This window comes from Hemicordylus capensis, chromosome 2 (genome assembly GCF_027244095.1).
Source record: "Hemicordylus capensis ecotype Gifberg chromosome 2, rHemCap1.1.pri, whole genome shotgun sequence".
NCBI classification, from domain to species: domain Eukaryota; kingdom Metazoa; phylum Chordata; class Lepidosauria; order Squamata; family Cordylidae; genus Hemicordylus; species Hemicordylus capensis.
Genome location: NC_069658.1, coordinates 333961312 through 333976160, shown reverse-complemented (window position 1 = coordinate 333976160; position 14849 = coordinate 333961312). Strand labels below are relative to the sequence as shown.

The 14849-nt window shown below is 40.8% G+C and overlaps 1 protein-coding gene across 5 annotated transcripts in view; it reads right to left on the bottom strand.

The window, feature by feature from the left end:
- Nucleotides 1–14849, bottom strand: part of EBF1 (EBF transcription factor 1) — a 512049-nt gene that overhangs the window by 83999 nt on the left and 413201 nt on the right. For all 5 annotated transcript variants that reach the window (XM_053298191.1, XM_053298192.1, XM_053298193.1 and 2 more), the window contains exon 10: nt 13388–13514. In XM_053298191.1, coding sequence (XP_053154166.1) covers nt 13388–13514 — 127 coding nt within the window. The remainder of the gene's footprint in view (nt 1–13387; nt 13515–14849) is intronic.

Sequence of the window (14849 nt, the reverse complement as noted above, 5' to 3'; positions counted from 1 at the left end):
GGATGTGAAAAGAGAGATATGACAAACAGCATTACATCCTAGCTGTCATCAGTTCCCATCCCTCTAACACTCTGGCAATACTAAAACTATTGCTTGTTTTTAAAGTTGAAGATCTACGGCAAACACTGGAGGGTTTGTTTTAGAGATTTATCTTTACATTTAAATTGCAAGTCCCTATAATTTGACAAAAAGAAAAACATGTGAATTTCAAACAAATAAATGCTCAGACAATTATTTACTCATGTTCAGTTTCTGTTCCACAAAGATATGCAGGAAAAGAAGGAAAGTACTCATAGGTGTTTTTATATTCTTTAATTAACCCTCCGTCTGCTGGAAGTCGAGGTTTCCTGATGTTAACCACCAGTACCAAAACCAGGTGCAAATGAACAAGCAGTTCAGAGTGGCAGCTCCTGATGCCAGGAGGTTAACCATGATTTATGTTCACCGGAAGAAGGTGAAAGATTATGTTGGCTGGGCTGAAGTGGTAGAAGGGTAAAGGGACAACAAGGATTATAACATAAAGGCATACATTTTCACAGTACTTTGCTGTTCTACCTTGCTGAAAGAATGAAATACTTCTGTTTCAAGAAATGCCAATGGCCTTTTAAGCCTCTATTCAATTTCAGCACTTATCACACTTCTGAACCTGTTAGTCAATTGTCATATTTCAACGGCAATACAGTTATTTCTTTGCACATTTAGCAATGTAATGCACTAAGCTGTGGGTATCCTATGAGGACTATTTAACTGGTGGGCTTTGGGACCTTTTAGAATCATGGAAGCATTTGGTGCTGTCAAGTTTATGTCAATTTAGAGTCCATGAACCATTAGACAAATAAAGCAAAACCAAAAAAGAATTCCCTTTCTTTCCCCCAACAAATAGCTGGTGTAGCTGGTAATTTAATCTAGCAATTGGTGGTGGGAGCTACTACTGCCACCTCTTCCAAATGCTTCTAAGTGGATGAAGACAGTTATGCCCCCCACCCCGAATGGCTGCTGTGTTATGCTTAAGTCATGCAACAAGCAAGATTTCTGCAATGGAGTGTTGTGGGAGTGTGCATGCCTCAGGAATTTCAGATTCTCATTAAACTAACATGAGATTGATTATGTGAACAACCCTTGTACACGTCATAGTACTGTGTACTTTAAAAAACTGAATTGGAAGTAAATACACATGGAATAAAGATAGTATTTGTTGCTCTTTGATGTCAGTTTTGTAGAACTTTGCTCTGTGTATGTGTTAGCTATAGCAGTTCAACAGAAAGGGGGAGGATAGGGGAGGTTGCAGAAAAGCTAAATGAGTTCTTTGCGTCCATCTTCACGACAGAGGATATTGAGCATATGCCTGTTCCAGAATCAGGCTTTTCAAGGATGGAGGCTAAAGAATTGAGTCAGATAAAAGTGACAAGATATGATGTAACTGTCTGGAAAAACTGAAAAACGAGCAAATCGCCAGAGCCAGATGGCATCCATCCAAGAGTCCTTAAAGAAGTCAAATGTGAAATTGCCAACCTCCTTGCTAAAATTTATAACTTATCCTTGCAATCGGGCTCTGTTCCAGAGGACTGGAAAATAGCACCGATTTTCAAAAAGGGATCCATGGGCAATCCGGGAAATTACAGGCTGGTTAGCTTAATGTCCATTCCAGGCAAATTGATGGAAAGCATCCTCAAGGATAAAATTGTAAAGCACATAGAAGAACAGGCTCTACTGGGAGAGAACCAGATTGGCTTCTGCAAAGGTAAATCTTGTCTCACAAACCTTTTGGAGTTCTTTGAGAGTGTCAACAAGCGTGCGGATCAAGGTGATCCAGTTGACATAGTATACCTGGACTTCCAAAAAGCTTTCAGCAAAGTTCCTCATCAAAGACTCCTGAGGAAACTTAGCAGTCATGGGATAAGGGGACAAGCACATGTGTGGATTGCTAACTGGTTGAAAGACAGGAAACAGAGGTAGGTATAAATGGAGAGTTTTCACAATGGAGGGAATTAAGAAGTGAGGTCCCCCAGGGATCTGTACTGGGGACAGTACTTTTTAATTTATTCATAAATGATCTAGAAGTAGGGGTAAGCAGCAAGGTGGCCAAATTTGTAGATGATACCAAACTCTTTCGGGTAATGAAATCCCAAATGGATTGTGAAGAGCTCCAAAAGGATCTCTCCAAAGTGGGTGAGTGGGCGACAAAATGGCAAATGCCGTTCAGTGTTGGCAAGTGTAAAGTGACGCACATTGGGATGAAAAACTCCAGCTTCAAGTATATATGTTGATGGGATCTCTGCTGTCAGTGACTGACCAGAAGGATCTTGGTGTCATAGTGGACAGCTCGTTGAAAGTGTTGACTCAATGTGTGGCAGCTGTGAAAAAGGCCAATTCCATGCTAGGGATCATTAGGAAGAGGACTGAAAATAAAACTGCTAATATTATAATGCAATTATACAAAACTATGGTGCGGCCCCACCTGGAGTACTGCATACAATTCTGGTCACCACATCTAAAATTGGATATTGTAGAAATGGAAAAGGTGCAGAAGAGGGCAACCAAGATGATCAGAGGCCTAGAGCACCTTTCTTATGAGGCAAAGCTCTTATGAGGCTTATGGGGCTATTTAGTTTAGAAAAAAGACAACTGTGGGGAGACATGATAGAGGTCTATAAAATAATGCATGGTGTGGAGAAAGTGAATAGAGAGAAATTCTTCTCCCTTTCACATAACACTAGAACCAGGGGTCATCCCATGAAATTGATTGCCAGGAAATCTAGAACCAACAAAAGGAGGTACTTTCTCACACAACGCATAATCAACTTGTGGAATTCTCTGCCACAAGATGTGGTGACAGCCAACAACCTGGATGGCTTTAAGAGGGGTTTGGATGACTTCATGGAGGAGAGGTCTATCAATGGCTACTATAGGCCACCTCCAGCCTCAAACGCAGGATGTCTCTGAGTACCAGTTACAGGGAAGTAACAGCAGGAGAGAAGGTATGCCCTCAACTCCTGCCTATAGGCTTCCAGTGGCATCTGGTGGGCCACTGTGTGAAACAGGATGTTGGACTAGATGGGCCTTGGGTCTGATCCAGCAGGGCTGTTCTTATGATTTTATGTTATTATGTTAACAGTGATTGCTGCATAGGTCTATCATAGCAAAAAAAACCCATGAAACATACCTTTGCAGCACATGAAAGACTTATAACAGTGTTTCCTAATTTGTTTGTTCAGGAAACCAACCAAAAATGGAACAGGGTTCATTTTGAGGCCTACATTTTCAATCTAATATTTAACCTGGAACTCAGCTCTTCTGTAGTGCTTTCTGCCACTGATTGCACAAAAGCTTCCTATTTCAAAACTATTAAGACTCATGATTGGGAATTACTAATCTGTTTATAAGGTGTATTATTATTGATATACCTTATAAGCAGCATATAACTGTTATATTTGTAGCTCCATGTTAAAAAGGAAAGACCTGTTAAAATACCTCAGAATAAAATGAAAACTGATTATTTTTTAAAAACCTTTTTATATATCAAGCCTCTGATTTGGTAATATGCTATCCAGTCCACAAACGTCAGCATTAGTATATGAATCATTTAAATCAACAGTCTGTTTGGATGGAGATCCTTTGAGAATATCAGCCAAGTTTTTTTTTTAAATGTTGGTAATAATATACCTGCAGCTTTTCTAAAATAAAAATGGAATATAAAATCCTCGTAAGACCAATCAAACAGAGCAAAGTTTGGAAGCAAGGGTGTGAAAATGAGAGCACTTGAGTGAGGATATAGGGAAGGATTTGCAAGATAAATTTCAGTGACCCTATGGGTTAATTTATTGTTGAAGCTGCAAAGCACAAAATGGTTTATTGGCTATGAAGGTCAGATAACTGTTATACCACATTAAATAGGCTAGAAGATCCAAGGATCCATGGGATTGCATGAAAATTGCCAGAAAAGCATATAAAATCTAGTTTACCTCTTTATCGTTAATAGCTTTCTAATCCCTTACTGCAAATTTATAGTTAAGAATGGCAACACGTCTTGAAGATTAAAGGTATGTGACAAACAGTTCATGCCCCTCAATAATCAAATCACATAGCTTAGATTGGGGGCTTATCAGCCTTCCCCCCCTCATGGTTTCATAGGTAGAAAGTACTTTATATCCCCTATTACATATATGATGAATGGGGCCATTGGTTATGGGCTGTTATTTGCTTGGCTGTAGTCAATATGTTTTCTTTGGACAGGGATTTCAATGATTTATTTCTCTTCTGGCCTTATCACTTATTCACTTAAGGCAGACATGAAAAAATCAAGGTTGTAAGGCCTCAGGCCCATTTATACATAATATTGGGGAAGGCATATTAATGATTTGGACACCCTTGCTGAATAGGCCTTCATTGGTAAGCAAGAAAAAAAATTCTTCAGAAATGGGGGAGTAAAGTGTACAAAATAATATTTCATACATTGTCTCAGTCATGTACTGCATACCGATGATATTTAATGCAACACGTGACAATTCTTTTAGTTACATAAAAACAATGCTGGGTTTTTCTGTCTGCAGGCCTACTCTGTAGTGGCCTAACAATCTGACAGGTAGCATCTGTCCCAGATGCTGGCTCTTAGAGTTCAGCTGCCAGCTGTGATTCATGGTGCTTATCCCTTTCATGAAGGAATAGGCAACACCAGCCTCAGAGAAACCAACAGGAGCAGCAAAGAGGGTGAGGAATGGATGGGATGTGGTCCAAGTGACATGGGCAGCTCTGTAAGGAAGTAAATGGAGGACAGGATGGGAAGAATCTCAGCAATGTTGTGTTTCTTTTAACTTCCAGATATTCTTCTTTTCAAAATCTGAGGGCATAGCCTTTTTTTATTCTTCTGCTCCTTCTGTAGCAATGTTTAAGAACATTTAGAAAATGTGTAGACTAAAACACATGACATTATTCTTTTTTCGTCCCTTTTTATAAACATCACAAACAGATACAATTCCTCATATTATTATTTTTTTTAAGTTTACATGTTCTTTGAGAACACTATTTAATTACTAAATTTGCTGCAGTTAAGGGCTATTTGTTGGTCTTTAATCCTTACCAGAACAATGAAAATCAACAGCAACCTTATTGCTTTTAATGTGAAAATCTAGATATTATTTACTTTAAATGCTTTACTTATGTTTATTTGATGCACAATAGGAGGAAAGAACAAAAGCTGCTGCAATGGCCCTGCCTTCAATTTTACTTTTAAACCTTTTTGCTTTCAGGGCCTCATAAAAAACCAACACATCAAAAAGAGATAAAAGTTTGCATCAAGAACAAATAGCATTCACTAGCCTCTGAAATAACATACCCGATACCCCATTACTTATTATTGGAGATGAGAGAGGTTTACATTTTATTTCACAGTAAGAAATATTTATCCTTGTCACTGGCCTTTTGTCTTCATTCAAACTAACAAGCTATTAAGTCATCATTAGATATTCATGATTTAATAATAGAAAACATGTGGGTGGGACACTATTAAAGCTAATGAGGTTGTGTAAAGTAAGCTATGCAACTTAAACACGTTCCAGACCTACCATTCACACTGTTCTGGTCAAGTTTAGCTAGGAGGAGACCAAATATTTTGATTGGATGACAGATGACTCCTGGCAACCAAACTGTCTATTACTACTTTTCATTCTAATCAACAATGACAGTGCTTTTCCTTCACTCTTTTTTAAAGCTAAAGTTATATTGATTGTAAATTTTTGGAGCATTAAGAAATCATTGATGACTCCATGAAAACAGAAAACCTTCTCAAGAGAAAATTCAATAAACTCTCATCCATGCTAGAATCCTTCCTTGTGAACCAGTACAGTATGTATTAGTACATGGGGAACTCCTTAATCAGACCATTATTTTTTGGTGTTTTGTAGTTTGATTTTATTACCCTAACTCTGAACAGAGTGCAAAGCTAAGCAGCTCAGAAAAGTGAAACAGAAACTCTTGCTCCATTGAGGATGCTGTTTCCAGAACACAGGAGCCCTCTTCAGACATTTGGCAACAAAAGAGCCGTGGTGTCCATGAATAGTGCCCCAAGAATGTGTCTGTAAGCCCTGAACATGCAATGTGTTCAGAAGCCTCACTCCTGTGCTGAACACACTTAAAAGCATTTGTCTGCAGCGACAAATGCTGTAAGTGTGAAGAGATTCTTTCCGTTATTGCAAGGTAAGGTAATAGAACTGTTCTTGTTCTGAGTTCTCAGGCTGCCAAGGCCTATGGCACAATATGGTCTCTGTTACCTGTAAAGCAGAGCTAACAAAAAGGCAGTGGTGATATTTATTGCTCAGGATGGGAAATGAAGCTTAATTCATTACTATATGACATGATGACTATTTATAGACCACTTTCAACAAAAGTTCCCAAAGCAGTTTACATGGATACAAATAAATAAAATGGCTCCCTGTCCCCAAAGGGCTCACAAACTAATAAAGAAACAAAAGATAGACACCAGCCATGGTCACTGGAGGGATGCTGTGCTGGGGATGGATAGGACCAGTTGCTCTCCCCCTGCTACATAAAGAGAATCGCCAATTTAAAAAGGTGCCTCTTTGCTCAGTTAGCATTGCTGGTGTGCACATTTGTTCACTTTGACCCATTCCCTGTGTTTGAGTATGCATGGGAAGTCTCGCTGACCTCCCACATGTAGAAGAGCTTCAATGCAAGGAGAGATAGTTTTATATGTGTCATATCTGGGTAAAGACCACACAGCTTGTAATCTGTTAAGCCGAACACAGTCTACCACTACCAGCCATGTATTGTGGCTTGACAGGTAGCTGACAACAAACCCACTCCATTGCTGACAGGCCGAGAGTGGCAGCCAAAAACAGAAACTTTGTCTAGTCCTTGGCAAATAGATATACATCCCAGCCAAGTTAGTCACAAGTTGTGCAGGTGTATACTAGGTGCATGGATTGGTTCCAAAACTGAACCAGAAAGCCTGACATACAGGAAATACTTCATGCTCAGAACCCACAGGTTCTGAGCATGGAAATATTTTAAGAGACATATAATATAATTGGATAATATTTAAATAAATACATGCCCACTGGAGATTTTAGCCAAATCCAACAGCAACACTCTGAGTAACTGCTCAGGAAAAAATATATTTGATTAGAAGCCAGCTCTAATGGGGGAAAGGTGTTAGTGCCCAATGATTTCAGCCAAACCTGGATGGGACTACGGCACTAGCTAGTCAGGTTCCATATTAAACCAGTAAAAACCTCCCCCTCTTTCTGAAAGACAGCCTGACCCAGTCAATCTGTCAACTTTAACCAGGAAACAATGGATGACATCCAGACTAAGTTCCAATATTACTACTCAGGAGTTACTCTAAAGGACTACTAAATTCCAAAAGGACTTTGACTAGTAAATTTAGTCAGGATATCAGCCAGTTTCACCCTCCTTCTGTGACTTTGTGACAGGCCACATGTACACACAAAGTAGTTCTGGTTACATGAGTGAGTGAGTTCTTCTGAAGTAAGGTAAAGAGAGGAGAGAGAGATACACATTTTCAAAGGATGGCAGCAAAATTACTAGAACAATTTGTTTACTTGCTGTACTATACTGCCAATGCAACACTATTACTGGAAGCCTGGTGTTTGTGTGTGTGTGTGTGACTATCATTAATTTAGACATTATATAACTTTGTGAATTTGAAGTAGTTCGTTGCTTTGCACTAAGATTGGCCTTTTAGAAGTTCAAAGAAAAACAGGTCCATGGAACACTGGAGATATCTGGCTTTTCTATATTAAAATCCCTTAAAATCTGAGTATTATAATGCGTTTGTTTTCTGAATAACTGTCTCTGCAATCCTTTATAGGAAAAGAGTAACAAGGGGCCATTCTTAAGAACTCCCAGTGAAATTCAAATAGGTGTTATTTTACAAAAATATTTTTTAAAATATATTTTTCCTTGCATAAAAGGCCTTGATTCATGGATGGATCATGCATTCACAGATCAAATTTCTAAGTTGCTGGCAGTTTAAAGAGGAAGAAAAAAGAATCTAAATTTAATGGGTCGCTAGGCATTTTCTTCGGAGAATTTAAGCACTTAACAGTAAAGAAAAAAGCAGTTTACAGCCAGGTGGCTTGAGGGGATATTTTGTTGAACACTGATTAAAAATAATTTCTTCTAAATGAGACCTAACCACAAAGTGGGCCCATTAATGGATAGGACATTTTCACCAGAGAGGAAAGTACGCTTGAATGGCTCTTGTACCTCCCACAACCCCAATTCTCTTTCCTCTTTTCTTTCCTCTCTGTCTCCTTTTCTCATTCTCAATCGCAGGGTAAATAAACACCAAGTGATGCCTCACTGTTTTCAGCCAAAAACAGAGGCCAAACTCCTCTGAGAAAACATTTGGCCTCTGTGGTTTTGTAAAATGTTCCAGAACACTGAATTCACTGACAAACACTGTGGAAAAACTCCCATCTACTGGAACGCTGCTGTGGAATGTTACAGTATCAGAACTTCCAATTGGTCCATTTCCTGTAGGCCCATAATGAGACTTGTTTTAAAAAAAGTGCTATGTGGGAGTTAAAAGAAGTTCTCATGGGAAAAATGAATGGCAAGAAATTCTAGCTTTAAAAGAAACAGCTAATCTGCTAGTTTGATTGTTCTTCAAAATTTACAATGAACTAATAATCCTAATTAAAACCACTTGGCCTAGTTCTGTAAAGCATCATAGCTTTTTTTATGCTTCGTTTGTACACACCACAGTCTATTATTTCCCCTCTTCTACTGATCACTAACAAACTGCTGACTTTGTCAGGGCGGCTGAGCTAATTTGGTGAACTCAGTGTGAAACCTTAGCTAAACAAAATTGTAGCAATTTTCCTTAATTTGTAATAGTGATTGGAGTGCAATCGAAATTTTCCTCTTGGGTCAATCCTATAATTTTCAATTAACTAAAACTAATCGGCAGGCTTGCTCCAATCCTGTATTTTGTTTAAAGGCTGGGAGGCATTTCTGAAGAGGTGTGTGTGTGTGTGTGTGTGTGCGCGCGCGCGGGCGCGGGGTGTGTGTACATAATTTTTCCTCCTCCTAAGCAACCCTGGGTAGGACTGCATCTTTTATGTATTCTCTACACAGTAATGCCTGGTACATTCTTGGAGTGTTTAAAAAACCAAATTCTTTTAGAAAATTCAGAGGTGTAGGAATATTGGAGGTGCCCTGGGACAAGATTTTTTAGGGTGGGCCCTGCCTGCCACTGTTGCCACCACGAACACCTCCCTGTCTGGAGCTCAGCGCCACACTCAGCCCCAACTCCATGCCCTTCACTCTGGTGTCCGAAGCACACCAACACAAGGGATGTGACTGGCACTGAGGCACGGTTGCAGTTCCCATCACTCTCGTCCAGCTGCCAGGTGCTTTGTTCATCAGCTGGGTGCTTCCTTGTGCTCTCTCAGAAGTGCTCACCTGCTGGGACAGGGTGACAAGTGGCACCTCCATGCCCTGATGCCAGCCACACCCTGTGTCAGCATGATTCCGACACCAGTGCATGGCCGGCACCAGAACACAGACATGCTACCCGTTGTATCCCGCAGCCAGCGGTGTTGTGGGAGGGAAGAAAGGTTGAGGGGCAAGATACCAATGCATAGTAAAACTAATTGTTAAGATTTTAATTTCTGTTTTAATTTGTTTTATGTTGCTGTAAACTACCTAGAGATGGAAGTTTGGAGCAGTGCACAAATATAGTACATTAAACAAATAAACAAAACAAAATTTCATGCAGTGGAAAAACCCACCAGATGAAATGGTTGCAAAGGGGAGGGAATTCTGAAAATAAAACATGTACTGTGGGTCAGGGATCTGATTCTAACAGGATCTTAGCAATGCCCCTGGTGCAGATGGACACTTGGTATCCATACATTGCAAACTGACAGCCTGAACAATAGAGCTCTAATGTAGTATAACTGTACTGTATTAGTATTATAATCATTGTGTGTTGTTGTTTAATATTATTATCTGATAATTTCAAGGGTTAATCAATATACTTTGAAAAAATCTAATTATTTGTAAGGAATAATTCAGTTTATTATCAAATGGAGGGGCTGTGGGCTCAACCTAGGTTTTTGGGACTGATGCCTGGATCTTTTAAGTATGTAATAAGGATCCTGCTAATGACATTGATCCTAAATCTGTCATCATGACTGGTTCTGATAACCAGATGGTCTCCTGCATTGTTGAATAGCAAGGCAACATTAAAGAAATTTGCTCCCCAAAAAGCATCATACAGAAAGTCTGTCATAGAAATAACTGGCATAACTACACCACATTCACAGCATTCTGTGACCAAATTTTAATAAAAGACCGCCATTATGATTAGAACTGGTGTCTGAGGTCAGTGAGGGTTAATGGTTTGGAGATACATAATGAAGCTAATCTTATTTCAGAAAAGACAGAAATCCAGGTTAGCTGGGAATGAGAGCTCTGTAGAGCTGGGTTTAAGCATTCAGCCTGTTTTGCAGGCTTGCAAGTTTCTTAAGAATCAGACATGCAGTTTGGGTATGTTTCTGGATTAGGGATGTGTGAACCAGCTTGAAATGGATCTGCTTCATTTCAAAGGCTCAACCTCAGACCAAACTGGGTCTGGTTCGGTCCAAGGTAGAGCCAAACCACTTGGGCTGGTTTGGGGTCAGTTTGGGGTGAGGGGCTTCCCTGAGTGTTATATTAGTTAGTAAAATCGAAGTACTTACTCATGGCAGTAGTTGCGGCAGCCACAGGGGGTGCTGTGGTGGCTGTGGGCTGCTGGGGATACGCCTTCCACCTCTGGCCTCCCCCCCCCCATCCCCGGGTCTCCTGGACCCAGTTCGGGCCTCCACGCATGCACACAGGCCATTTGCGTGACTACACAATTGCGTGGTCATGCAAAGAGCCCCCACGCATGCACGAAGGCCAAAAACATGGCTGCCAGATGCACGCAGAGGGCTGAACCGGGCCCAGGAGATTCAAGGGGAGGCCAGTGGAGGTGGGGGAGCTGCCATAGTCCCCCTCCCCATGGCCACCATAGCAACCCCACCACCGCCAGGAGTAAGTACTTCAATTTTACTAACTAATATAACACTTAAGGAAGTCCCCCACCCACCTCGAACATGGTTCAAACCAGCTCGAATTCAAGTTGCTCCCCGGTCTGGAGGGGGGGAGGATAAATCGAACTGGAAAAACCAGTTTTGTGCACATCCCTGTTCTGTATCCCGTTCTGCCTTGGATGTCCAGGTGGCAACAACAGCCCAAAGCATTTTTCTGCAACTTTGGCTGGTGCACCACCTGTGCGCCACCTCCAGGTTCACCTCCTGGAGAAATTAGACCTGACTACAGTCATCCGTGCTCTAGACATCTAGATGGGTTATTGTAATGTACTACATGGGGCTGCCTTTGAAAAGTGTTTGGAAGCTTCAGTTGGATCAGAACACAGAAACCAGGCTGTGGAAAGGCATTCTAATCACATCACCCCAGAGCTATTTCAGCTGCACTGGCTGACAATCCGGGTCCAAAACAATGTGATGGTCTTAATCTTTAAGATCCTAAATCTTGTGAAACCAGGATACTTTAAATACCATCTTTTTCTGTTTAAACCTCCTTATACACTGAGGCCTGGCCACTTGGTCATCTGAAGTACAGCAGGTAGAGATGTGAGATGAGATCTGCAGCACTTAGGCTGTGGAATGCCCTCCTCAAGAGACATTAGCCTTATTCAGACATTGGGTTGTACAACTGTACAAATGTCTGTACATGCCTACATGTGTTTGTGTGAATGACTGCATCTGTGTTCATTTTAAAAGTAAACCTGTGTACAGGCCCCTGAAATGCATGATACAGGTAGGAAGTATACTGCCATATTTATATTCAAAATAACCTTAATAATAAGAGACAGTGTGGTATGGTGGTCAGAGTGTTAGACTACAATTGGGGAGAACTGAGTTCAAATCCCTGTTCAGCTATGAAACTCACTGAGTGATCTTGGGCAAGTCACTTATCTCTCAGCCTAACCTACCTCACAGGGTTGTTGTGGGGATAAACATAGCCATGCACACTGCTCTAGGCTCTTGGAGGAAGAGCAGGATAGAAATGAAAAATAAAATAACTGTACCTGTGCACACTGTACACTCATTGTACAAGTCTTGAACATAACATGTGAATAGGGCTATTATCTACTTAATTTCTTGCTTTCAAGTAAGTGGCCAAGATCTAGCTTTTTAAGGAAGTTTTTGGGCTCAATTGATGGTGTGTTTGTCAAGTGTTTTGGGCTGTGTATAATTGTCCTTTTGCTGGCTGTTTAATCTGATTGATTTGATATATTTGAGTTTTTATTACCGATTATTGTTTTTGTGAGCTATCTTGACTATAAATATTTGTATGAGTGAACAAACAAAACCATGGTCCCAAATATGTAGCACTTTCTGGAACTGATTTTGGAACTTGGTCTTTCAGACATCTCTTTCCAGGATCCTCCCTCAATTCAGCAATGGCATTATCTCTCTGTACCTCTGGTAAGAGCAGCTGAGACAGCATGGGGACACTGCCAACATTTCCTAGATGACTTAGCTGAGTTCAGTTGTTCAGCATTAGTAGGCTTGTGTTTGGACAACTGCTTTCATATTGGATGTACAGCACTGCATCAGAAAGAACTGTATAGGATAAGTATATCTATCAGAGTGGAATGGTTTACACTGAACATGCGTTCGGTCAGGTGTTTACTATGGAACACACATTTCTGTTGTCTCTAAATGTGCTTTTTGTCTAGAACTTGTTAGTCATTAGTGTTAAAGTAACACAGAGATATCATGTTCATTTCTTCCTGTTCAAAAAACATCAGGACCTAAAACTGACATCTAAAGGGTTTCATTGAGGACCAATTCATATAACTGGTTTCCTCCTGATGGTAGGTGATATTTCTTATTAATTTAACCTGTGGTGACAATCACATGGACCTGAGAAAGGGCCAAACTCGTGTATACCTTGTCAGCCACAACATAATCAGCAAACTATACAGTTTGAACGTTTCACAAGAGCCAGCTCCACATAACTATCAATGGTGGGGAAATGATTGTGATAGAACATATGAAACTGTTTTAAACTGAGTCAGACCAATAGTCCATCTAGCTTAGTATTTTCTATGGACACTGACTGTCCATAGCATGTTTCCAGTCTTACCTGCAGACACCAGGGACTACTGAACCTGGGAACTTCTGCATACAAAGCATGTGCTCTGCTACTAAACTATAACCTATCCACTTCAGTAATATGGTCTCATGAATCAACTTTAATATGACAAAATGGAGCAGAAATATCTAGAAAGATGAATGAAGCACATCTTGTCCCCTTACATTATACAGAATTAAAATTAAAGCTGACTTACCTGTGTAGATGAATCTTCCCGGTGTACCTTTACAGAACTGCTTGGACTTATAGGACAATGTAACTTCTACTACTCCAGGGATGTGTCGGGGTGGTGTTTGAACTCTGATTGCATGAGGTGTAATAAGCTAAAAAAATGATAATAGTGAGGAAATCTGTTAGAATAGTTCTTTAATAACACATTCTTCTCAGATCACATAAACAAAGCTTTGAAACATGTAATTAACCTGTCAGTGTTTGAATGCATTCTCAATGTAACCAGCATAAAAGCCAATGACAACAATATTTGCAAATGTTCATCTTTCCCAGCCATAATAATATTAACTCTGTTTTCATACATGGGGGCATTTGCTTCTGGGTATGGAAATTACTTATGACATACTGCAACATTTTAATACACTCCGCTTGCAGCTTTTGTATCCATGAATCCCAAAAGATTTCCATCTAGTCACTAGCACAGGCCAACTTCTTTAGCATGAGGTATCATTAAAAACTAAAAGAAAATTCCAAACTCCTAAAATGCAGCAGCATGACCTAAGAGTATAACAGAGATGGCTAAAAAATTTCATCAAAACAGCTTTTCCATTCATGGATATCAAGTCCTTTTTTTAACTTAAAGAATTTATTGAAATATGATTTTAAAAATATTTGTCCACCCACTTCTAACAATAATCTATCTATCTATCTATATAATTCTCTAAGGTGTACCCATGGCTAATCTCATGTGTGGCAGCTCTCGCGAGAGTTTGCGAGCAGAAGCACCGTGGTGAATGGGCAGTGGAAATTCCACATGCAGACAGGGAGGAGGAGCCTGTGAGAGCAGACACACCATGGTGTTTGGGCAGTGGGGATTCCATATGCAGATAGGGAAGAGGAGACTGTGATGGTTAAGGTCAGTTGGAATGCAACTGTTACTGGTCAGAAGATGTTCTTGATTGTAGAGGAGAGGAATAGATAGATAGATAGATAGATAGATAGATAGATAGATAGATAGATAGATAGATAGATAGATAGTGGGCAGGGATCTGCGAAGAGAGGGGTCGTGAGGGAGGAAAGAGCCCCTTCAGAAGAAGGAGGCTGCCATTGTGTGAATTAGATGAGGGAACAAGATGAACAAGATCTGTTAGCTCAGGGGGAGGGGGGAGGGAGGCAGGGAGGGAGAGAAGGGAGGGCAAGAGACGGGACTAAGGCTGTCAGTGTCCTGAGGGGAACGAGTGGCCATGGCGGTTTCTATTGGCAGCAAGAAAGGGCCCAGTCAACCATTGCTGCTGTTTGGGGCTACCAAGGCCATTGGTGGAGGGAAGCAGGCAGGAAGGCAAGGGATGGGCCCGGGCCTGTCAGTAGCCTGAGGGGAACGAGTGGCCATGGTGGTGGCAGCAGCAAGGAAGGGCCCGATCAACCACTGCTGCTTCTGTTCCTGTGGGGGGGAGCAGGAGCGGGGCTCAGGTGAGGAGGTCTCTAGG